Source organism: Leopardus geoffroyi, chromosome B4, assembly GCF_018350155.1.
Source record: "Leopardus geoffroyi isolate Oge1 chromosome B4, O.geoffroyi_Oge1_pat1.0, whole genome shotgun sequence".
In the NCBI taxonomy this organism is placed as follows: domain Eukaryota; kingdom Metazoa; phylum Chordata; class Mammalia; order Carnivora; family Felidae; genus Leopardus; species Leopardus geoffroyi.
In genome coordinates this window covers 15,892,257-15,918,495 of record NC_059341.1, presented here as the reverse complement: position 1 = coordinate 15,918,495, position 26,239 = coordinate 15,892,257, and the positions used below count along the sequence as shown (strand labels likewise).

Here is a 26,239-nt window from a genome sequence, read left to right as displayed (position 1 = left end):
AAACATTCATAAAGTTCTTTGAAATGTACAGGCCTGTGTGAATGTGTATGATGGATACTATCCTATTATTAAAGCATACTTTGCCATCCACTAAAATATAGTCTATTTTGGTCACTCTGTATTCTCTGAATGACTAAACATAGAGCAAATCCCTTTGGGACTTGTACTATATTTTAACTTCGCAGTAATTACCTTAGATGGAAATGGAACACTAAATCTTGATCTTTGGGAGTCAGTGTAACCTGTAATAGAAGGGTTAATGGCTTCTGGGGCATTCCAGCGTGAATAGAAAGTTTGGGGTTAAGTGGTACTTATGTTGTATCAGGTTTACTGAAGTGACTTTGAAAGGCTGTAAGATCAGTTTTAACAGTTTTAAGTAAATACAAAGTTGAGTTTTTTTTTCTTATGGAGTGAATAGACCTAGTAATAATGTTATTATATTTTGCTTATTTTTATCTCTAATGGATTGTGTGATAACGATCCCAAGTGATATTGCCGTGTATCTAAACTAGTACCTGACTAGCAAGGGTAAGGTGAAAAATGCTTTTATATGATTTTTCTCTGGATCTGGATTTTAATTTGTCAGTATTGACAAAAGTAGCAATTAAAAAATAAAAAGGCTGTGAAGAAGAATGAAGTATTTTATAGAGCGTGTGTGTATGTGTGGTGAATGTGGGATGTGTGTACATGTTTTCCTCTTCCTGGCCTTGCTAGATCTGGTTAGGGGGATTTGGTTACTTCAAACAGTTCTGAAGGTTTGACGAATTAGCAGAGAAAAGGAGCAAAGTACGAATAGCTCTCTTTCATTTTTATCTCTTCTATTCCCATCATGAGTCTTGTTTTCCTGCCTGACATAACAAAGGCTATCATAGAAAACAATAAGGAAAGACATCTTGTAGAGAAAATGCAAATTAGTATCTTGGTAATATACTCTTTTTGAAAGCATACCAACCAGGAAAACAGTTCTCTGTGTGTAATTGTTAGAAAAGAATGAAATGTAACTTACATTATGACACAGTTGTTCAGAGAGGGAAGGAAACCAGTATTCATTGTTCTAGGCACGTTACTGAGGTTCTCTCTCTCTCACTGTCTCTCTTTACCTGTGTCGATTAATTATTGATTAAATACAGACATTACCTTGCTAGCACATATTACCCTTGTTACATAAATGAAGAAAGTATTAGAGGCAGGATTCATATTGACTCATTTATTCTAAGGACCATGTTCCTTGCACTGCATCAAGGTGTCTTTGTAGAAATAACTGGGCCCAGAATCTATTATACATTTTAGTCATGCATCTTTGAGGTTGTCTCTTTTTTGTGAAGCAGAATTAACCTTTTTGTTTAATCTTTACAAAACGCATTGCCCTATCAGTGAAGGTAACCTTCATGGATCTCAAAAGTTGCCTTCATTCCTCAGGCCAACCTGTTCTCAGGAAGCAGTGTATTCTGGGAATCAGGGCTGCTTTAGTTTGGATCCTTGGCTTTCCTTCTGGGGGTGGAGGCCCAGCAGGCGTGGGACAGCTGAGCCTTCTGAGTATCTTCTGTACTAACTTGTGATATAGCTGGCCCTAGAAAAACCTCTGAAGGAAACCCAAATAACAGATTCCCTGTTGTCGTGGGCTTGGGCAAGTGACCTCAACTTTCTGGAGGTCAGATGAAGACTGGGTGAAATCAGGGTCATATGGGGTCACTTAGAGGCAGCTGCAGGGGTGGGTGAGGGTAGGGGAGGTGATCCGGAGTTCTTCTGGGCCTCTACTACCCATGCTTTAACAACACAACAGCTGTGTGCATCCGTGTGTGTGTGTGAACACACCCTCTGTGCCTGATCCTAGGGGAAATTTTGTTCGAAGAAAAGGTTCTACATCTAAGAATAGTTGGAAAAACGCTGGCAAATAGTCCTTAAGATTTCTTCCGGCTCTAAATTTCCATGGGTGTAGGAGAGCAGTTTTAAAGATAGAGAATCCCCCTATCTTTAATGTAACTGAAATATAATCTTTAACATTTATTGCCAAACATTTTTAAATTAGACATTTCAGATATAATCTGAAAGAGAAAAATCAGTGTCAAAAATCTGTGACTGAGTACTTTGAGATGGTAAGCTGTAGGGCCAACTGCATGGTTTCTATGCTTTTCAGCAGAAAAATCTAGAATTACATTTCCTCATGATTCTGATTTAAAAAAACACATTTATTCTCTTCCTTCTTCTGAGGTAAGCATAAGATAGTATTTACAACTGGAAGTCCCTAGAGTACACTTCATAAAAGTACTATTCCTTCAAGACACCATGAAGTTCATCATTTTCCATCTGTTCTTTTTCTCTTGGAAGTTCATCATGTCATTGAAAGAACACACCTGTTGTTTCCTGCCTCTTTTCTTTTGTGACAGTTTGTGAACAAGGTGAATGGACATCAGAGGAAGAACTGAAATATTTGGTTACAAGGTTTGCTATTGTGTGAGTTCCTTTTCCTCTATATCTTTAGGACACTTTTTAGTTGAATTGAATTGAATTGAATTATTTTGTGATTTTTTGAATAATTTATTGTCATGTTAGCTAATATACAGTGTATACAGTGTAGTCTTGGCTTCGGGAGTAGATTCCCATGATTCATCACTTATGTACAACACCTAGTGCTCACCGCAACAAGTGCCCTCCTCAATGGCCATCTCCCATTTTCCCTGTCCCCCCCCACTCACCCCCACCAACCCTCAGTTCGTTCTCTGTATTTAAGAGTCTCTTATGGTTTAGGGCACTTATTTTATTTATTAATTTTTAATTTAATTTCTATTTTTTTTAATGTTCATTTTTGAGAGAGACGTGCACACACACACACACACACACACACACACAGCACGAGCAGGGGAGGGACAGAGAGAGAGGGAGACACAGAATCCGAAGCAGGCTCCAGGCTCTGAGCTGTCAGCACAGAGCCCAATGCGGGGCTCAAACCCATGAACCATGAAATCATGACCTGAGCCAAAGTCAGACCCTTAACCGACTGAGCCACCCCAGGCGCCCCTTGGGGGAATTATTTTAAATCAGTGTTCATAGTACAATAATTAAGCACTTGCTGCACACTTCAACATTGTTCATTTATTGATGGGCTACCTGTTAAGGTCATGACTTCACGAGACTGACTTTCAAGCAACTCTCTCCAATAAAACTTTCTGTGATGATGGAAGTGTTCTCTCTTGGCTGAGCACTACTGTAGCCATCAGCCACATGTGGCTATTAAATACTTGGAGCATGCCTAGCGTGACTAATAAACTACGCTTTCAATATTAATTAAGCTAATTTAAACTTCAATCAGCAAATGTGGCTGGCGGTTACCCTATTGGACAGTGTGGTTCTGGAGGGTCAATACAGTTGGTAAAATAGTCTTATGTTCAGGGGACAGAAGGCACGAAGTTGTTTTTATTATTGGCACTTTCATGGCTGGAAATAGGTTAGAGGTTTTTCCATTTAAAACCATTTTAAGCTAAATATTTCTTCAGTGCTTGGCACATAAAAGTCAGTAAGTGATCGGATGGTATTACTAGGTCTCCCCTTACACCACCCCTAGTCTCAGCAACTCATGTATCTGATGCATCCTGGGTGAGGTCACTAACAATTTTCCCCTAAGATTGCCAGACCTGTAGACTTACCTCTCAAGCTGCCTGGGTCTTGGTGGGAGTTCAGAGCGAGACAGTTATGTGTGCTGCTGTCTACTGACTTCCAGCGCTCCTAGGCTCCGCACCCCCTCGGTCATGCCTCTGGCTTGCAGACTTCCAGCCTCGCATCCATACTTCTCCAAGCCAGACCACTCCTAGACGCCATCCACAACCCCCACTTAGGGCCCTTAGAGGTCTGTGGCCATAAGCACCTCTCTGCAGCGTGCTGATGTGACCTTGTTCAGTTGTGGCTCCTAAAACCGGCATCACCCAATTGGGGGGTGAGCAATTGCAGGGGTCAGAATCACGCTGTTGGACACAGTTGAAGGGACCGAGAATGAAATCACTTAGACGACGTCATCCGATAGATGCTGTTTATGAAACACACTTTTATGTTGTGCTAGGCATTGGGCTACGCGCTTCAGATTGTCCTCTAGCCCTCACAGCCACCACATGTCTTATTTGTACATATTTTAGACATGTGCTTAGGCTCAGAGAGGGTAAGTGACTTGCCCAAAGTTGCATAGCTAGGAAGCAGCAGACCTACGATTCCTGTTTACGCTCTTTGGCTCTCATTATCGAAGAGGGACAGGTCTTCAAAATCAGTGCAGAAAGAATAGATTTTAGGTGACTGTAAACAAAGATGTTCTACTAATTTAAGGCCTTCACTGCAAACGTCTCCCTCTGTGAAGTATGCTGTGCCCCTCAGGAACAGCTCACAGCTGAGGCCTAATGCTGGCGCATTGGTACTGTGATGTAAAGGCCTTCTTGAATAAGCAGGAGGTTGCAAGTGGAAGATGAATTCTCAGGGCCTTTCTGATTCAGATCCCTTCTGAATACAATTTCCTCTCTTGAGGACATTTATTGCCAATTTACTCCCACATGACTACTTTTTTTTTTTTTTTTTTTTTTCCATGCAATTCATAAAGACCATTCTTTTTGCTGGGTGAAACCAGAATGTAATGTATTCATCATTCAAATTTGCATAAACAGGGTATTCTCTCCCTTCGGCCAGGCTGTGTAAGAATCCACATCACGTTTCACTGGGGAATAAAGAATGGCCTGGATCATGAAACTCAAAGATGATTGCCAAAAGTATTTTAAACATTTGGCGGACTGTCTTAGTTCTGTTGGATATTAATGTTCACGGGAATGGCAGGCAGGAGAGGAAGAACAAAATATGATAGATTTCAAGTTATACGATGAGCTCTTAAATAACTGAGATATGCTGTTATTTTTTTAACATAGTCTTAGTGTTATATTGTACTCCTTAATTATTTCTGATATGCTTCCTTTGTGCCAGGTGTTAACTAGCATTTTGGCTTTTTTTTTTCAAGCGTATTTTGTGTGTTTTGAGGGAAAACAACACTGAATGTCCTCAAGTTTGATTTTTGATATTTGTATTGTCAGAAAGTGTGTTGAGCTTCTGTCATTAGAATATAAGCTCTGTGGGACATGTCACTGAGGATAACTTTATGGGAAACTGTAGGATTAGAAAGCTGTTTTTCTCCTTTAAGAACATTTGTAATTTGCTTTGGGAAAGAGTCATCAATGTGTATCCTCATTTTCTCTGTGCTCCCCATCCTATCCTCCTCCTGAACTACTCCTGATTGTGGCACCCTCACCTCACACAACTTGTGCCAGGGTTTGGACATGAATGCATACCTAATCTGAGGGGATCTAACATCTATCGTTGTCTCCACGGAGATGGTTGCACATTATGATTATGGCGAACGTTTTCAGTCTTGAAATGATTATCACACGTGATATGCTTTAGAGAGGAAATACCATGTATCCGGATGTGGTGGATCAGGCAGAAACTGGGTTGGAAAGAATTGAAAAGATTTCACGATAGGAACAGGTAGGATCTCTATTTCAGAACGCTGGCAAGGTATGGGTCAGGGAACCAAACACGTCGGGGTTTGTAGCCTAGGATTCTAGAAGGAAGAATCTGTTCGACAGAGAATTTAGAGAAGAAGGCTAGCCTTTCTGGGCAACATAAAGAACATGAGCAAGGAACACGAGTGGGGAAACTGAGACACGAAGGATGTTTGGGGAATGCCCACTGTTCCAGTTTGCAGCAGAGCTGAAGAAGGAGAGAAAACAGAGTTAAGAAAGAAACATAAGTCGGGGGCTATATTGTGAAGACCCTTAAGGATCAGCGTGAACAGTTTGTAATCAGCCTGTGTGGGAAGGGGGTCTACCTTCCTCCCTCTCAGGAGATTGGCATTTTCCACGAACTCGTCCACATAGTTTTGGCCTGTCTCTCCCCTACAGGGTAAGATCGTTGGTCATATTTATTTTGATTTATAGTACCCATGCTAAACAGATTCTAGGTTTGTGTAACATTCTGGTTGTTGACCGTATATAAATCATTGTGACTACATAGCTCCCTTTATAGGTGCTGATGTGTTTATTGTACTAATATTATGTAACAAATACTAGAAAAGTTTGATTCATGCATTATATTTGTGATGTTACTGTGTATATATGATTTCCATAAATTAAGTTGGCTTAAGAGTACCTTTGTTCAGGGGCGCCTGAACACAGGGCTCAGTCGGTTAAGCATCTGACTTCGGGTGAGGTCATGATCTCGCCGTTCACAAGTTCCAGCTCTGCGTTGGGCTCTGTGCTGAGAGCTCAGAGCCTGGTGCCTGCTTCAGATCCTGTGTCTTCCCCTCACTCTGCCCCTTCCCCACTCACATACTCTTTCTCTCTCTGAAAAATGAATATTTTTAAAAAATTTAAAAAAAGAGTACATTTGTTTACACCAGATTTAAAAAATGTCTTTTGGATAATTTCAATTTGAGCAGATAATTGACATGTGGCCAAAAGGGGACTCGCTTTCTCAAAAACGAATTCAGGCTTAGAATCTTAGAGCTGCAGGGCCCTCAGCACCCATGTCTCCTGCTTCCTTCCCTTTTATTTTGCAGATGGGGAAACCAGGCTCAGTGCAAAGTCACATAATCAGTTATTGCCAATGCCAGGGCTAAGATTCTGTTCTCTGCTGTCTTTCTGCCACCCTTCGTATCTGAAATAAGTGACCAACAAAAACATTTAAAGGCCAATACACATTTACAATGAAAACGTTTCATGGGAAACATCAAAATGGAGCAGTTCCATAATTCAGATAGGGTAGTCATACTTTTGTTTATAACATTACAAAGGGGCACTTGCAAAGTTTCTAACAAATCAGTTCTTAACTTATTACAAGTGGCACTCCCCAGTTTTTCCTAACAAAAGTTAACGTGTGGTGGTAATGGGAACAATATGACACCACACCATGAGATCATTTCCTCCCTTGCACATGGCCATGTTTTACTTTGTGATCCGGCTTCTGACGACGTGGTCACTGGAGCATCTTGGAGAAGCAAGGCCCCGGCACTTGGAGGGGCATAAATACTTCCGCGTTATATTAACAGCAGATCCTCTGTTCAGGATACTATCCACGTTAAAGTACAACGAACCCCACTAACAATTACAGCAAGCGTCCTCTGTCCTGGCGTGCACAGGGGCTCTCTGCTGCATGGCCGCTGAATTCTGAACTTGTAACTAACTCTGGGACCCGCTCGCGGGAGGAGGCTGGTTTATCTCTGTCACCCCAGCACAGCCACAAAACCTGGCACGTGGTACGTGCACAAAACCAACGTTAGTGAGGTCTGGACACTTAAGGCTTCCAAGTGACAGTGAAGCAGCGAGCCTGGAAAATGAGTTTTTCTGGGTTCTGTGTTAATTCACTTTGAGGCAAAGGTAGATTTCGCCCGTCTACGGAGCTCCGGCTTAGTGTTTTCTTCCAAAGTCCCTGAATGCACTCTGACAGGAAGATGGAGTGTAAATTAGGCTGCTATTCACTTGGGAGGCCGTACTGTTTTGTGTCCGTTGTCCCCCCGCTGACCCCTGTCACCCCCGGGCCCCCCAAGCTGCTTGAAGCTCTCCGAGCGCGGGAGCTGCGGGAGAGGGGGAACTGAAAAGCCGCGGAACCAGAGGCGAGGGAGCAGCGCGGGAGGAGGAAGGACGAGATGGGGAACCGGCAGGCCTAGCTGCGAGGCGGCGGCAGCGGCGTGGAGATGGAGCCCCTGCGGGTCCTCGAGCTGTACAGCGGCATTGGGGGCATGCACCAGGCGCTGAGAGGTGAGGAGCACACCCCGCCTCTCCCTACGTTCACCCCTCCGCGCTGCTCACAGCCGGGGTGCGGGGGAGGGGCGAAGCGGCGAGACGCTGGGGGCGGAGAATGGAGGGGGAGGGGGCGCTTGGTTGTCTTGGAAACCGCCCCAGCGCTCCGTCCCCGCCCGGCGCTGCGGGCGGAGACTCCTTTCCTCCCGCCCCGAGCGATGCCTGAAGGGCGGGCCCCACGTCTCAGAGGACTCCGTTTGTGAGTGCTCGTCCGCGAGGCCAGGCTAGAAACTCGAACTAAAAGGGTACCCGCGAAGGGGGGGAGAGGCGAGCCCCTGCCTGGTGCGGGTCCCCAATTCTAAGTGTGGCTGCCACCTAGAGGCGTGGACACCTGCTGCTTTTGCCCTGGACGAAGTGGAGACGAGGGAGGGGAGGTCGCTGGGGGTCTTGGCCGGTGAGGGGAGGGACTTTCGAAGGGATAGCTGCAGTTCAAGGTCGAAGTTAGGGAAGCCTAAATACACTGTGGAGAGAAGGCATTGAGTCAAAACCTGCTCCTTTCTGGCCTTTGAAAAGAAACAGCTGGTCTTGTCTAGATACTTAGGCGCCAGGAGAGCGGAGTTGAAACTTCGTTGTGACCTTGGGCTAGGTCCTTCACATTTTTGAACATGTTTCCTGGTTTTAAAATGTGAAAAATAATCTATTTTCAGAGAAGGCTTGTGAGGATTAGAGATGAGGCGAGTGAAATGTTTAATAATAGTGCGTAGTACATTGTAGCCACTCAAAGCATTATAAATTATTAGTACCTCTCTTTTATGTACGTCTTCGATTTTGAGATTTTAAATTTCTTTAGTGATAAGTTGGAGCTGAAAGGTTTCGTTTTTGGTGACGTTTGCTCAAAAATAATTCTTGAGCTCCTGTACTGTGCCAGGTACTGTCGAGGCACTGGAGAAACAGCGTGACAAATAGACTTGGAGCATGCATGTTTATTCTTAAATTACTAAGACAACCACAAAGCTGAAACTTGCCTGCTTCCTTTTTTTAGTTTCGAGGGCAAGAAAAGACTACTACTGTAAGATACAGAGAATATATAATGAGTTGAGCATGATCAGTTTTCTGAGCATATATATTTGGTTGTAGATGAGGTCAGTGATTATTAAATTTTTATTACTTACCAATTATTTTCTGGCTCTCTATGTTCACTTCTCTTATCAAAATTTACCAGCTTGAAAACAAAAGAAAATTCTAGGGGTGCTTGGCTAGCTCAGTCAGAAGAGCACAGGGCTTTTAATCTCGGGGTTGTGGGTTCCAGCCTCATGTTGGGTGTAGAGATCACTTAACACGAATGAATGAATAAAGTTTCAAAAAAGAGAAAATTCTAGAACTATCTATTATCTTAGTTAATTTTGTAAGATTTTATAATGTCAGCATTTTCCCCCTTATCTTGAAAACCCTTAATGAACATAATTTTAAAGCTTGTTTTGTACTTTATCATAAACTGTAACTCAACCACTCCTCAAGGGTTGAACATAAGATTATCCCCTAATTTTTTGCAAGTATAAATGTGCTACAGTTACATCCTTGTGCATAAATTCTAATTTTCTCTTTAACCGTTTTTTCTAAAAGTGAAATTAATTTGTTTAACAATAAGAGACTGTGTGCCACTTAACAAAGTAAAATTATGAGAATCTTTTTTAAGGTTTTTTGATAGATAATATAGCAAATTAAGTGCCTCCCTGAACTACATATTCATTAGGAATTGTAATATCCATTTTTTAACCTTTGCTAATTTGATAGGAGAAATTGTATAATTCTAACTTGCATTTTTTTTTTCAATGAAATATAAGTATATTTTCTCCTATTAACCAGTGCATACTGAATTTGTACACATATTTCTGTTACCACTGCTACCATCCTGAATGTAAGCTTTATTAAAATAGTTTCCCAATTGTTCCCCTGCTTCTACTTTTCTTCCCCGCTCCACCCTTTCTCCACAAAAGAGAATGATCTTTTGCACAGTAAATCAGATCATGTCACTTCCCTGCTTAAGTGGCTTCCCTTTGAGGTTAGAATCACAGCCCCGTCTTCTCCTCTGCTTTGGAGATCTGGCTTCTGTCTGCCTCTTCAACCTTATGTCCTCCTCCTTCCCATATCCAGACTCACTGGTCCTTCTCTGGGCTCCAAAACCCTCCAGGTTCCTGTTATGTTCTGGCCTTTGTTTTTGCTGTCGTCTCTATCCAGAGTGCTCTAATCCCAGACTCTTCCGCCGCAGCTGCATTTCATGTCTCATGTCTTGGTTCACATGTGGCCCCTTCAGAGTAGCCTTCTGTGGCTGACCCTGTGATTCAAAGTAGCCTTCCTGCTGTGTCTCCACCTTGATGGACTCTCACCTTTTGGTTTCAGGCCTACCTATAAGGAGTATTGACTCTTAATCATATCTGATGCAAATATTTTCCCCACATGTTTGTATTCCGGTGTTCATTTGTTTGATGCACCAAAGTTTAAAATTTTTTTGTAATAAGATGCATTGCTGTTTCCCATGTGGTTTTTATACAGTAAGAAAGACCAAAGGTAAGAGCGCTAACTGCAGTATTTATTAAGGACCTTTTACATGTCGGGCTCTATGTTAATGATTTAATAAACTAGTTAGTGGTAAAGCCAGTATTGTAACCCAGGTTTCTGCACCTGACCTCTTAACCATGCTGTGCTGCCATTTTTATGTTTAAATCCACTACTTGGATCTACAGTTTATATAATAATAAGCACAAGAGGAATAATAACTTCAGATTTCTAGATAAGGTTTATGATCAAAACATTTTTTTTTTATTGTGGTAAAATACACATAACATAAAAGGTACCATTTTAACCATTTTTAAGTGTACACTTCAGTGGCATTAACTAAATTCACAGTGTTGTGCAAACATCAACACCATCCTTTCCAGAACTTTTTCATCATCCCAAACAGAAACTCTGTACCCTCTAAACAAGGACTCCCCATCATCTTTTCCCTTTTGTATCTGATTCACTCAGTATGTTTTCAAGGTTCATCCATCTTGTAACATAGAAGTGCTTCAATTCCTTTTTATGGCCGAATAGTTTTCCATTATATGCATATACCACATTTTGTTCATCCATTTCTCTGTTGATGGTCTTGGTTGTTTCCGCCTGTTGGCTCTTGTGAATAATACTGCTATGGGTATTGGTTTCAATGTATCTGATTCCCTGCTTTCAGTTCTTTTGAATATATACCCAGGAGTGGAATTGCTGGAGCATATGATAATTCTATATTTAACTTTTTGAATAACTGCCAAACTGTTCCACAGTGGCTGCACAATTTTATATTTGTACTAGCAATGTGGGAGGGGGTTCCAATTTCTCCATCTATCAAAATGATTCCTTATTCCAATATATTTGTGTGTGTGTGTATGTGTGTGTGTGTGTGTGTGTGTGTGTGTATATATATATATATTTTTTTTTTTTTTGGTAATAGTTATCCTAAAGGGTGTGAAGTGATATTCTAGTCTGGTTTTGATTTTGATTGTTCTAACAACTAAAGTTAAGTGTCCACGTGTTTATTGGTCATCTGTGTATTTTCTTTGGAGAAATGTCTATTTATGGCTTTTGCCCATTTTGGAATTGGATTGTTTTTTATTCTGTTGTAGGGGTTCTTTATATATTCTGAATATTAATCCCTTATGACTTATATGATTTGCAGATACTTGCTTCCACATAACTGAATTTTAAAAGATAAATTTAATTGCTTGGGCAGCATGATAGTTTTGTGTGAAAACCAATGGACATTTTAATACCTCAATTGAAATTTTCATCTTAAGAAGGAAATGCAATGTGCTCTTATATTGTTGCAGTCACTATGTAGATACTTCTTTATCTTCTGAGTTTCATTTAACTTTATTTTTTATCTGCATGTCTATGTGTTTACATACTCCATATCTTCTGGTATTTCTTTTTGTTCCAGTATAGCTTCTAGCACAGTCCTACACTTGTGACAGGTTGTCTGTGGTTGGCTGTTGAGTTTATTATTGAGTTGGTAATCATTCTATCGTTATGTTGATAAAAGCATGGTTTTTTTAGCCGAAATTTTTATATAATACAGAACTCTTCATTACAAACCACATAATCTATTCTCTAGCTAACATAAGCAAAAAAAAAAAAAAAAAAAAAAATACACACACACACACACACACACATTTGGAAGCTCACAGAATCTACATAACACCCAGCAAGAGGTTAGCTGAATAGGAGCACTTCTCAAACAACATTCTGGGCTTTGCTCCTACACAGCTTCATACCGACATCGCCGCTTTCCCCAATACTGCTGGGGGCCACGTGTGAGAAGTGTCATCACTGTTTTCCCCTGAAGGGTGGATGCTTCTACCGTCTCTGTCACCAAAATGATGGATTTTTTTTCATTTGCTTCCTCACATTGCTACTTCTGAATTAAAGCTGTATATGGATGCAGTTGATTGGTGCACATTAGATCCCATTGCCAGCAAAGAAAGCTGGGAGAGTGAGTTCTGGGTTCTGTTTTGGAAAGAAGGGACTCAAAATATGGTAAAATTTTCAAACATAAAAGACACAGGCAGAGATTCTAGATGGCCACAAGTATAACAAATATCTTTCACATTATTTAAAATATGTTGCACTGTATAGGGTCCACTTATTACTGCTTTGACATTATTTATGCCTACACAGTCTATGAAGTGTTGGCTAATGAAATGAAAATACCTCCATTCAGAAAGCAGTGGGAGAGGTTGTTTTGCGAGTTATATGTTGGTGGGGCCTGCAAGGCAAGCTGCAGATGTAAATAAGATTTACCTGCAGAGGTAAATCTTATTTGTTAATAAGATTTTGTTTCTCTCATAAAATGTGATATCAGGAAAAAAGTAAAATGTGGTTTAAAGTGTTGAATAAAAGAAAGCTCTAGCTGATATATATATACATATATATATATATGTATATATATATCATAAAGGATTAAGGGATATATGTCATAAGGGATTAATATCCAGAATATATAAAGAACCCCTACAACAGAATAAAAAACAGTCCAATTCCAAAATGGGCAAAAGCCATAAATAGACATTTCTCCAAAGAAAATATACAGATGACCAATAAACACATGGACACTTAGCTTACATATATATATATATATATATATATAGAGAGAGAGAGAGAGAGAGAGAGAGAGAGAGAGAGAGAGAGAGAGTCAGCCACTGAGACATCCTTAAAAGTAAAAAGGCCTGCTCTACCAAATAATTTCTAAAGGTGTTGATTTTGAGTTTTAGTTACATAACACTTAATCATATTTAGTAGGAGTTACTCAGCCTTAATATTTTCTGTTAAAATGTTAAGCCATTTGTCAGTCTTTAGTTATTTTCTGAATTTCTTTATCTTCATTTCTCAATGACTTATATGCCAACCTGGGACTCTCCCAAACCACTTTAGAATTAGGTGTGCTTAAAACTGAATCTGGCAAGTTTATTATTATTAAATGTAGGTCTGAATGTCACCTGGGGATGTTTCTGGAGCAGTAGCTGTAAGGGGCTAGAATTTGAGCCGCTTAATTTTTTTTTCTCTTTTATTGTCTTTGGGATTGTAAAAATGTCCTCTTTTTTGGCCTATTTCCCCATAGTTACTCTTATGACTTCTTACCAGATTTAAAGTGAAGTGATGTAAAAATTTGTCCCGTTTGAAAATATGTATCATTGGTTCTCTATTATCTATAGAAGTTATCAGATTGTTTTTTCCAAACTTGAAATACAAAGATGAAATATGTAGGATGGATTTTGTATATTCAACAGAGGAGAACCCTAACTTTCCATTGGATGATAGAAGTACCTGTCGTTTATGTGTTGAAAATGAACGTTTACTTCACCACAGAGTCTTTATTACTGTTTTGCACAGATCAGATCATTTACCCTGTCCTAACGTGTAGATGACCGGTTTAATTTGTGTTGTGACCTACCTACTGGGGCTTTTAGGGGCCCAATAAACCGTATCCCTCTTCATACTTCTGAACAAAGAGAGAAATAAAACAGGAGGAAGGCAATCAGGAAATAAGAATTTGTATGCTTTTTATTCCTGATGAAGTCTGCGTCGGAGGATGTAGCTTAGTGAGAGGGCCAGATGGGTCAGCTAATATTCAGCCAGACGATCAGGCAGCACACCTTTGGGCCCAGCTGGAGAAGCAGGCAGAACACATGTTGCCTGTGGGTAGCTTATTCCCAAGAGGAAGACCGGTGGAGCCGAGCCAGCAGGCCCAGTTGGTTCTTCTCAAATTAGCCCATTGATTAGAGCGGTCACTCTTCCTTCCCATGGAAGTGGTGAAGGGTTGGGATGGGGGAGGGGTTTAAAATGAACAGAAAGCGCTCACGTGGAAGAAACATCAGGAGCAGGAACACGTACACTTCACATGCCAGATGCTTGTAGGAATCCTTCAGCTGTCACGGTTTTTCTACTTTTCAAGTGCTCTCTCAGCCTTTTAATATTTGATACTTAAACCGTCCCCGACAGTTATTTGGTAGCGTCGCATAATTTGAAATACGGTGGTTTGTTTTTGTAGCAGCTTGGTCTTAAATCCTCCTGTGTTTGGCACTGGGAGATAGTAGCATCAGGCAGTGTTTGTGTGGGACAGTTTCAGGGAGAGACCATTTCATCTCCTCGTCGACAGGACACGGTTCTGTTGTCAGAAGGCCTTGGTACTTCCTAGCTTTGTGACCTTGGACAAAAACTAAACTTTCCGTGCCTGTTTCCTTTTCTATCAAATGGGGACAATTATAGTACTTACCTCAAAGCGGAGGTATGAAAATTATACATTAATAAACACAAAGCGCATCACTAGTGCTCGGAATACGGGCAGCTATTACCAAAAATACTAAAGTTATAGAAAGTTATTACATGTTGTTAAAAATGGCCTTTAGAAAAAGCTGGTTATTAAGTATTTGAAGTTGTCAAAGAGCTTTCAGACTAGATTTGAATTCTGCAGGACTAGATCAGCGAAAGAAAGAATTATTTATAGCTAAAGAAGATAATATGGAATGAATATGTAGGAAGAGGTAAAAGAGAGGGGCAATGAAGAGAGCAGAAAATTCTGTTTCGCCCTCTTGATTCTCTAGAAAGCTCCCTTATCCACTAGGGAATAGGTTTCCTCACTGGATCTACTTTGTGCATTTTCCTGGCCTCCTATTCAATGTTTTTGGAACTACTCCATATATTTCTCTGAGTGACAAAATGAATGCCATTATTTAGGAGTCAGACCGAACTGCCAAGTATGAGCTGTGTAAGTCCTGGAAAGTCGTGTGACTTTCTGAGCCTGAACTCTGTGTGAGACGGATGCAGTAATACCTTCTCACAGGGTGTTGTGAATGATGTTAAATGAAACAGCGAATGTAGGAAATACAGTGTAGGTACTGAGTAAATCTTAGCACCTTTTCTTCTTCCCACAGTGTTTTGTAGCTGGCTTTCCCTACTTAATTGCATTGGATGACCTCATTGATAAAATCGGGATAATAACTAACCTAACAGGCTTGGTAGGAGGACTTGATAGAACTGTATACATAGAGGTGGTATAGTTCCTAGTATATAATATGTCATAACTAATACTGCTGATGCTACTTAGGAAGTTGAACATTATCATATACTTGTTATTTGTATTTGTTTTGTGCTGTGTTCATGTTGCCATTGGTTTATTCTTTTTTTATAATTGGTGACTTGCTATTCCATTTTGTTATGATATTTTTTCCAAGCAGGATTTTGGAAGATAGAGTTTTTCAGATAGTCAAGAAGGGAAAAGTTATACTGGACAGAAGGAACATCCTGTACAGACACGCAGATGTGAAATAGCGTGGTCTGTGTGGAGACATACAAATATTAAAATATCATTGCAATATAAATGCTATTAGAAAATAGATTTTTATGAGGTACCAAATCATGCAACGCCATACAACCTGATAAGATGCTTGGATTTTTATCTCCTAGGTCTGGTTAGCAAATGAAAGTTAAGTTAATGAAACTGTCATTTGTGTTCCAGAAATTGTTTTGGGTGACCATGATGTGATAGTGGTGGCAAGTGGAGCAGAGAGGCATGGTGGCCAGTGAGGAGATTATTGTCCAGAGATCACGAATTTAGGCACAGCCAATAAATGGAGACGATGACTTAGATTATATACAGGATCTAAATATCAACAAAACCTGGTAGTTATTTGAGTGTCAGTTTCCTAGGTTTGTGACGTGGGTATTTTATCAGATGGGATTGTCAAGGTGGGAGAGGAATAATAGGTTCCAATTTAGACTTGCAGAGTTTTGAGTTGTCTGTACCACCCACGGAGATGCCACATGGGCAGCTGCTTGTCAATTTTGGCCTGAGGGTCGATGAGACCAGAAATAAAGATTTGTTTCTGTGTATGTGTTGAGTGTAGGGAAGAGGACCAACAAGATGGAATGCTGGGGGGCAGCGACTTCGTGTGGCCAGGTAGAGAAGATGTATTCACAGAGCAAAACTGAGCAGAAAGAATTAGAGAGCGAGAAGGAGGACTGAAAGAACACTGTGCCATGAAAATAAACGGAGGAGAGGATTTTAAGGAGTGATTTGATATTAAAAGCCAAGTAAAATAAAGACTAAAATGTATTCTTGGGTTAGTTGCCATTTCCTGGCTGGTATCCTACGTCGTAGCCTTCTGGGAGGTATTAATCAGTTTGCCTTGATGGTCAAATAAGTTTAGGAAGCTCTTCATACGATATTGTCCCATGAAAGTCTCAGGACACGTTAATAGACCAAAAGTGTTGAGAAGCCCTGCAAAAAGGGTGCTGTGTGGTTTAAATCCACACTTCCCATATGTATTTGAGTAAGGAACATTTTTTTTTTTTCTAAGTGGGGAAGGGGGTCACACTTATTAGCATCCTGTAAGATAACGTTCCTTAGAGCGCGTCTTGGGAAATGCCTTCTGGGCAACAGGAGGGCCCTGATGGTGCCATGGGAGAAGGTGCCAGGTTCAGTGGGTTGGTGAGTTGAGAAGTGCCAGGGCGATGCACAGGGACTAATGTGCATTACCTTTGATGATGCTGACAACACTGACTGGCTCTAAAGTGAGCTTCTCTGCAATTTTTCTGTAAGGCCAGATTTTGTAATGTTCCCGTTATCTCTGTTGTTTCTAAAGGTGTACAAAACTGAACTCCTGCTTCTCCTTCCCCCTTCAGCCTTCCTCATCCTCATGTCAGGTGTCTCCTTTTCTCTCGTGCCCACACCCGTGTCTTGGGGCCATCTTTGTTTGTTCTCTTTTACTCATCTCGGCAAATGCCACGGGATCTCCCTTCAAACTCTATTTATACTTCCATCCTTCCTCTCTAGCCTCACCTTTACCACCTCATCCATGATCTCTGGATTCATTTTTAAGTTTTATCAACCTTAATTTGCGTGCCACCCCAGATTCACTTGGCCCCACCTGCCCCCTGGCCCCTGAGCTGCTTATTCAGTGTCGTTCCCCAACTCTGCCGCTGTTGTCTCGTTCCCTAACACTTCCAGAATGCTCATTCCACCCCCAGTATCCAGACTGAAATGTTGCTCCAGAAGCTGCCTGGAGGGGTCGGATAACACAGCTTGAAGTGGAGAGGAGAGGAAGAGTCATGCCTCTGCAACAATAGAAAATACTTATATATTGGTCTCTGCCCCCAGTTCCTGGCACAGAGCTCCTAAAACCCTTATAATTTCCTGAGTGATAAGAGCACTAGGAGCATGTTTTGTTCTCATACGTGGTCTTTGACCCTGGTTCCTGACACAGAGCTCCTAAATCCCTTGGAATTTTCTAGGTGGTAGGAATGTCTTTTGTTCTAATGAGGCGGCTCTTGATCTGCTCCTGGATAGCGTCAGGATGGGGGTTGGTCACTGGGAAGACTAAGGGTAATTAGCATGGAACTTTCAACTTCACTCCCATTCTCTGGGAAGGAGAGGGACTAGAGAGGAAGTTGATGGTTGATCGTGCATATGTGATGAAGCCTTCATAAAAATCCTACTAGTATAGGGTTCAAAGAGCTTCTGGCTTGGTGAACACATCCACGTGCCATAATGGCGGTGCACCCCAACTCCATGGAGACAGAGACTCCTGTGCTCCGGGCTCTTCCATACATTGCCCTATGTATCTCTTCAGCGGGCTGTTCATCTGTATCCTTTATCATATCCTTTATTATGTAATCAACTGTCAGACATAAGTGTCGCTGTGAGTTCTCTGAGCTGTTCTAGCAAATGATGGAATCCAAGGAAGGGGTTGTGGGAACCTTTGATTTGTAGCCAAGTAAGACAGAGTCATCGGTAACCTAGACACCTACTCCTTGCCCTTGGTGTCTGACGTTGGGGAAGTCTTGTGGGTCTGGGCTCTTAAGGGGCCTTGGCTAACTCTGGTTAGTGTCCAAGTGAATCGTGGATATCCACCTAGTGTCAGAAGTGTTGTGAATATAGTAGTAGTGTGTGAGTAAAGGAGAACCACAGGAGTGTTTTCCTATACGTGCCTCATGAGATGACTTCTCATCAGGAAGAGACATGGTGAAGGAGTCAGCAGGTACATCCTCTGTCCTTGTCTCCCCACCAGAGTTCCCTGCTCAGATACATGTGGGGATGTGGAAGTGTTGCTTTAAACCAAATAGTGTCGTTACTGCAGGGCTCCTATCACCTTCAATACATCCTTCCCCCTGCAGCTGTGGGGAGTGGTGGTCCACCCAGCCTGCCCTACCAGTCCTTCACGAGAGAGCAGCTGGCTGGGTTTTCCTGTGAAGCTGTGGCCGGTGTAGTGATGCAATGCCTTCTGTTTCCTTTTCCCCCTTCCCTGCCTCACTGTCCTGTACTCTTGCTACTTTGGGGTTTTCCCTTCCAGAAAGAGCATCTGCTGCGAAGCTTCACCTTGGGTCCTTTTTTAGGAAACCTGGACAAAAGGTTATTGCAACAGCCTTTTTACTGCTGTCCTTGATTCTGGTCTGTCTCCTCTAGTTCTTTTTCAACACCCTGTCAGTGTGATCCTTTAGAAATGCATTAGACAAGTCATTCCTCTGATTAAAACCTTTGAGAGGTTTCTCCTGTCACTCAATGAGAGCTTCAATTCTCCTTGGTCTAGAGCCAGCCCCTTTCCGTCTCTGAGCACATTTCTTGTGCTACCCTCTTGCTTTCTTCATTCCAGACTTGCTGGCTGTCTTAGTAAGTTTGTGCCACTGTAAAGGAGTACCACAGACTGGGTGGCTTCTGAACAGTAGAATTTATTTCTCACAGTTCTGGAGGCTGGGAAGTTCAAGATCAGGGTGGCAGTGTGGTTGAATTCTGGTGAGAGCCCTGTCCAGGTTTCAGAGTGCCAACTTCACCTTGTATCTTCACATGGCTGAGAGCAGAGGGAGGAGGTAAGCTCTCTCATGACTGTTACAAGGGTTCTTATCCTATTCTTGAGGGCCCCACCTTCATGACTTCATCTGATTCTAATTACTTCCCAGGGGCGCCATCCCATAATACCAGCACATTGGGAGATAGACTTGCAACATAAGAATTTGAAGAGGGGCACCAATATTCAGTCCATAATACAGGTCTCCTTGCTGTTCCCCTTACAAAACAAGCATGCTCCCATCTGTGTTCTAGAAAGTTCAAGATATCTATTTTCCTGCTCCTTCATCTCCTTCAGGTCTTTGCTGTTGAGACATTCTCTAACCAACCTATTTAAAAATAGAACCAATCCCTTCTATACTATCTGGCTTACTCTGTTTTGTTTTTTTTTTTTTCCCCTGCCCCCATAGTACTTTCATTGTTAGACATATTATATACTTACTTATTTGTTTATGATTTGTCTTCCCCCACCTCACAAGGATGTAAATTTTATAATAAGATAGCCTTTGTCTGGAACATTGCTTATACCTATTTGTTGAATGAATAAGTGAATAAATGTAGTAGGGTCATGTTTGCCATGAAATATGCATAGGTTGAAGTAGATATTATTGTACTGTGATAAGTTTAAATTTAGGTATTAAGTCTGAATCACAAAGGTCATTTTTCTTTGGGGGAATGAGCTAAGTCAGCATTTCTCAAAGTGTGGTCCATGGATAGTATTTTGAAGGATGTTAATAGGAATTATGTAGGAGATAAACCAGTATGTGCGTGTGTGTGTGTGTGTGTGTGTGTGTGTGTGTGTTGGACTGTGGACAAATAAGTAGAGTCCTGAAGGGTTTTCATGACTATATGTGACATTTTAATAGATAATTTTTTTTTTGTACTACATGATAAAATGTGAAATTTTCTCCAAAGAGTCAAGTGTATTGGGAACAAGTGTTTGGTTTTAACTCACTGTAGAATTTTAATCATATGTTAAAGTGAGTTATGGTGAAAATAATGAAGTTCAAGTGTTTTTTTTTTTTTATCCTTTTATTCATGTCAAGAAACATTACCTCTTTGTATGGAAGATTGAATAGAATAGAAGAGGTTGATACATGACAGCAAATCTGTAAGTAATTACAGAAGGATTATTATCATAGAACAGGGAGATTAAGGTTGCATGTAGAATTTGGTATTTGTTGGTGTTGAGAGCCTTTTTAGGATTCCTTTTGGCCTTTTGTTTTGCCCATGGAAGACCATCCAGTAATATCCCCCACAAAGTGCTTTTCAGAAATAGTGCCAGTCGGCTCTCACCCTGCCTAAAAGCAAAAGACTTGTATCTCATTTTTGCAGGGTAGGTAGAATGTAGTTGAGATTAAAAAAAAAATACTATAAATACCATTATTTTATGTGAACCAATAGTTGCTTTTACTGTTATCCGTGAATTTTTTTCATTCTGGGATTTTAAATTGCCACAAACTGAGCAAAAAACCTTGGACTGAAGTAAAACAACTCTACCAGAAAGTTGGTCATAGTTCTTCAGCATCCATTTAGTAAGTTTTTGTTCAAACAAAATAGTGAATTTAATAATCCCTTAGTGAGTGAGACTTAATTTAAGAAACAAGTGTCTGAGCCTTTTAGCATGTACATGACCTTCATAGGCTTTGGCATGTTCCTTAATTATAGGAGAATTTTGGTCCAGGAAGAACCCGGAATATGAAGGGCTTCTAGTTAATACAATCTAGTTAGACTTTGAACTCTCATAGATCCAATTAGACATACTAAGTAAGTAGTTTCGCCTTGCTTACATTTTTCCTGAAAACCCTGACATTTAAATGCTAATAAAGTAGCAGAGTTTCTCTGCTTCTTCAGAAGCGTTTTATTCTTGTGGCTTCAATTGACTCTTGTGGTTATTGTTGCTGAGTCAGTTGTTTAAATTATAGTCTTTGAATATTTAAACTTAATGGCAGTCTGTTGATTTGACTTAATCCTGACCATTTGTCTGTCCCTTGCTATTAAATTTGAAATGTCAGAATGTTGGTAACCATGGCTTAGGGGAAAATATGTGAATCTATCATTTTACTAGACTGTCTTATGGGTTAGCATTTTTATATTTGCCAAGGGAAACATAAAATCCAGAGTTCTGCTTCTTTGAAGAGATTATCTTTTGCATTTCTCCTGAGATTATAAAAAACAAAGGGCTTGTGATTCTATTATTTAAAACCAAACCAAAAAACAAAACTCAAACCTGTATACATATGCCTTTATAGACATATTTGTCATAAATTCTTTGATACAGTATATTCATTTTTCCCCAAAATGTTAGGCTTTGAAAAGAGAATATGGCCTTATATCTTAGTTTTCATGAAGGATCTTCATATTCCTCAATTACTGTATTTTGAAGAGCAAAGTAATAAAATGTTGCTTAGATAAGTTACATTAGCCTGAAAAAATGTCATACCATTGTTGGGTGCTTATTGAAGTCACTTGATGGAATTGATGAAAAATCATACCGATGAATTAAAAGATTTAGAAATAATTTGTAGGAGGATGACCTTGCAGTTACATGGATTAGATATCATCGGAAACAAACCTGGAAATTACTTTTCAGAGTAATACGGTAGGGGGTTACTTTGTGGAGATCACAAGTAGTTAATGGGTATTTGAGGTTGGTATAAAGTTATAAAGTTTCCAGTGACATCATCATTTGTGAACTCAAAAAGTGCTAGATCTCAAGGAACTTGGAAGGGAAGTTGATGTGCTCTTGAAAACTGTTAGATGACTTAAAAGTGACTGTTGATGATAAAGACTCTGATTTCAAAGATGCAGCTGAGAAAGCAGAATAAAATTATTCCATGAAATTTGAGTGGAAAAAGCAGTATTTCTAGATGGACTAATAAGATAGTGCTATTTAAAATATATTTGTGTAACTAGGGGTGCCTGGGTGGCTCAGTTGGTTAAATGTCCAACTTCAGCTCTGGTCATGATCTCACGGTTTGTGGGTTCGAGCCCAATGTCTGTCTCTCTGCTGACAGCTCAGAGCCTGGAGCCTGCTTCTAATTCTGTGTCTCCCTCTCTCTTGGTTCCTCCCTCACTCACGGTCTGTACTTGTCACTTTCTCCCTCAAAAATAAATGTTAAAAAAATTAAAATATATATATATATATTTGTATAACTAAATTAAGAAATTATGTAAAATGAAGTCATTTGAATATTTCAGCTATGTCTTGTCATCATCTGTATAACAAAAATGGCCATATCCACATAATTTTGGATATTCTCCTGCAGACCCTGGGTATTGACTTTCATTCTAGTTGTCTTATACTTGGGCAATGTATATTTGTATATATAGTGTATATACAGAATGCGTGTGTGTGTGTTTGTGTGTGTGTATAATGTACATGAGTTTGGACATAGGAAAAGGCCAATAAGGATGTACCCTGTCCTCTTCTCCGTGTAAGCTCCTGGAGAGTGGAGTAGGGATAGTGAGCTCCTTGCTATCCTTAAACATACCAAGAGCATTCCTGCTTCAGAGCCACTGTGCTGTTCCTTCTGCCTGGAATGCTGTCTCCTTGATAGACACATGACTAGTCCCTTGTCTTTATTCAAATGTCACCTTCTCAGGGCTTCCCTGGCCACTGTCAAAAATTACTTTCTCAGGAACCTGGGGTGGCTCGGTCGGTTAAGCGTCAGATTTCGGCTCAGATCATGATCTCGCGGTCTGTGAGTTTGAGCCCCGCGTCGGGCTCTGTGCTGACAGCTCAGAGCCTGGAGCCTGTTTCAGATTCTGTGTCTCCCCCTCTCTCTGCCCCTCCCCCACTCACACTCTGTCTTTCTCTCCTTCAAAAATAAATAAATATTTAAAAAAAATAAAAAAAAAATTACATTCTCTGCTCTGCCTCCCTGTCCTCCTTCCTGTTTAATTCCCCTAGCCCCCCCCCCCCCAACACTTATTTCTGCCTACCATACTATTTTAAAGATTGACTGCCTCCCCTTCTAAAATGTAAGTCCAGGAGGGTGAGGATTTTTTTGTTTTATTCAGTTTTGTTCACTGTTGTATCCTTGGTACCTGGAATGGTGCCTGTTGCATAGCAGATGTTGAATGAGTGTTTAAGTCATGGAGCATGAACAGTTTAAAGACTGATGTTATTGTCAGCTTGCATTTTAAAAGGATATACCGGTTTATATCTAATAGTGTTTGACCACAAATATGCCAATATAATATTTAAAACTATATATAGTTTACTACATAAAATTGTTATTTTAATTTTTTTATTACTAGTGAAGTTGAATATTTACACATATTTTTACACTTATTCATTTTATGTTTATATAATACATTTGTTTAAAAATTAGGAAATACTTCCTCATCTCACCTGTTTAATAATTTGTACTTTTGGGGCGCCTGGGTGGCTCAGTTGGGCGTCCGACTTCAGCTCAGGCCATGATCTCACGGTCTGTGAGTTGGAGCCCCACATGGGGCTCTGTGCTGACAGCTCAGAGCCTGCTTCCCATTCTGTGTCTCCCTCTCTCTGGCCCTCCCCTGCTCACACTCTGTCTCACTCTCTCTCTCAAAAATAAACATTAAATTTTTTTTTTTAAATAAAAAAAATAATTTGCACTTTTAAGCTATCCCCCACTTAACCAATCCAAACCCATGATTGTACACATTAATGTGGCATTTATAGTGGATTCACCAAGACTTATCTTCCATTGTAGTAAGAGAGTGTACTATTTGGACTTGGGAACCATAACTCTGCCAGAATACCAGAAGTCTTGAGGTGGGGGGATGGAATTAGGAAACACTGAAAATGTATTCATTCATTCAGCATGTAATTTTTAAGTGGTTTCTGTGTCAGTCACTCTGATGTGCAATAGAGACACAGAAGTAACAAGACAGCTGTATTCTTTTTCTCCAGAGATTATGGTTTACTGAGAAAACTGATGCTACACAAATGAAGAAGAAAATTTAAAAATAAAAATTTGCTCATGCAGTCATAAACACTGCATGATTTATAGCTTTTCGATCTTTATTCAACATGTGTTCATGAACATTAAAATAAACTATAGCTTTCTTTTTTCGCTTAGAATATCTTGAAGTTTTCCTTCCTTGTCATTAAATATATTTGCCAACTTGTTTTTTAATGGTTGTGTAATATTCCATTTTATGGAAGTTCTTGTTCAAAGCAATCAACTATTTTTGGACATTTAGGTTGCTTATAATCTTTTGCTATTATAAATAAAATAGCATTTATTTTTTATATAAATCTTTCATGTTAGTATATTGTTGCCTTACATACTGGTTTCCTACTGCTGGTGTAACACATCACCACAAACAATGGCTTAAAGCAACACAAACTGATTATCTTATAGTGCTGGAGGTCAAACATCTTAAAATCAAGGTTTTGTCCAAGCTGTTTCCTTCTGGAAGCTCAAGGGGACAGTGTGTTTCCTTGTGTTTTCCAGCTTCTAGAGGTCACCTGCATTTCTTGGCTCATGACTTCATCCTCCATCTTCAAAGCTGCAAATACAGTATCTTCTAGCTTTTCTCTCTGACCTCTGTTTCCTTCATCACATCTCCTCTAACTCTGACCCTCCTCCATCCTTCTTGCGATCTCGCTGGGTCTACCTGCATAACCCAGGATGATGTCCTCTTTTTAAGATCTTTACTCATATCTGCAAAAGTCCCTGTTACCATGTAAGGTAACATTTTTGTATGTTTCATGGATTAGGATGGGGATGGATTTTTGGGGGGTCACTGTTCTGCCTACCACATCTTAGGATATGTGCCCAGATATAAAATCGCTAAGGCCAAAGCAGTTTTGAAGGCTTTAGATACATACTGCCAAACTGCCCTCTCAAACACTGAATCCTCGATTGATACACCTGCAGTGAGAGGTCCTTACACTTAGTCCTTTCTAGCATTTGATATTCCATATTCTTATTTAAAAAAAATCTTTGAACTCTTGATAGTTATCGTGGCAAACATTTATTAAGTACTTACTGCATGGCCAGCACAAATATGAGAGATTTATAGGTGTTAACTAATTTAATCCTCAGAAAACTCTATGACGTAGGTACTTTATTACCTCTGTTCTCTCACTTTCATGGATAAAGACGCTGAGACTTAATGAAGTCAAGTAACTTGCCTAAGTCACATAGCTGGAAATCGTAGAGCTAAACTTCAAACACAGCTGAGAATGGGCTAGATAAGTAGATGTCCATATCCTAAAATCTTTCTTTCTGAGGACTTGTGAATACACACATACCTACACACTCTGAATAAAAGATCTCGGTAGGGTGTGCCTATGAGAGTTTTGAGTAAAAAATGATAGCCAGTATTTGTTGAATACCCCGTGGCTTAATGGAAAAAGGTTTGCAAAGAAATATATAGTCAGGAGGAGACGCAGAAGAGGAAAATGAGGAATGAGATAATTGAAGTGCTTTTTCCCCTGAGGTCTTAGGGCTAATTTATACTTTCTGATTCTGTGCCAAATTGTAAAACTTAATCCTTTTAGAGATGCCTGTAGCAGAAATTCAGGATAGGGTTTAAAGCGTTATGAAGTCAATAATGAAAAGAATAAGCTTTAAGAAAGGTCTACTTTATATAAAGCAAAGAGGGGCTCAGAATAGCAGGACAAATTTAGAGAGGAGTTTTTATTTTTTTTATTTTTAATTTTCTTAGAGAAGAGTTTTTAGTTTAATCTTTGGGATTTTTATGATTGATAATATAATAATAGTTTTACAACTCTTTTTTTCATTCATAGTTGGTTAGGCACAGAGTACTAATGCATACATCATTTCTTCATTGACTTCCATGAATGTATCAGAAATGATCTTTTAAATTGTAAGAAAATCTCAACAAAGAATGTTTCTACATTTTTATAGTGATGAAACATTCATAGAGGTTTGTTCATTCAAAGCAAACTTATGGAAAACAAAGTCTTTGTTATTTAAACCTGTAATAGGGTGGATAACATGTGCTTTATATTGCTTATTTCTTAACTGTTTACATAAATGTTTTTAAACATGTTCATGCCTTTAAGAGATTAATAGGAAGGCTTAAATGTCATGGGAAAATGGAGAACACAGATTTAGATTTATATCCTTTGAATTCTAAATAT

At 40.0% G+C, this 26,239-nt stretch overlaps 1 protein-coding gene across 13 annotated transcripts in view; it reads left to right on the top strand.

The window, feature by feature from the left end:
* TRDMT1 (tRNA aspartic acid methyltransferase 1) overlaps window positions 1-26,239 on the top strand; it is an 83,424-nt gene that overhangs the window by 4,081 nt on the left and 53,104 nt on the right. For 2 of the 13 annotated variants that reach the window (XR_006708723.1, XM_045463396.1), the window contains exon 1: window positions 4,109-7,781. The exons of 2 other annotated variants lie outside the window; for them this stretch is intronic. Coding sequence is in view for 6 of the 11 variants with exons in the window: in XM_045463396.1 (XP_045319352.1) it covers window positions 7,718-7,781 (64 nt within the window). In the remaining 5 variants the exon portion in view is untranslated. Of the gene's footprint in view, window positions 1-4,086; window positions 7,782-7,925; window positions 8,023-8,047; window positions 8,069-20,197; window positions 20,246-26,239 lie in introns of those variants that run through there. 9 more of the 13 variants (XM_045463397.1, XM_045463391.1, XM_045463398.1 and 6 more) reach the window with 9 other exon arrangements.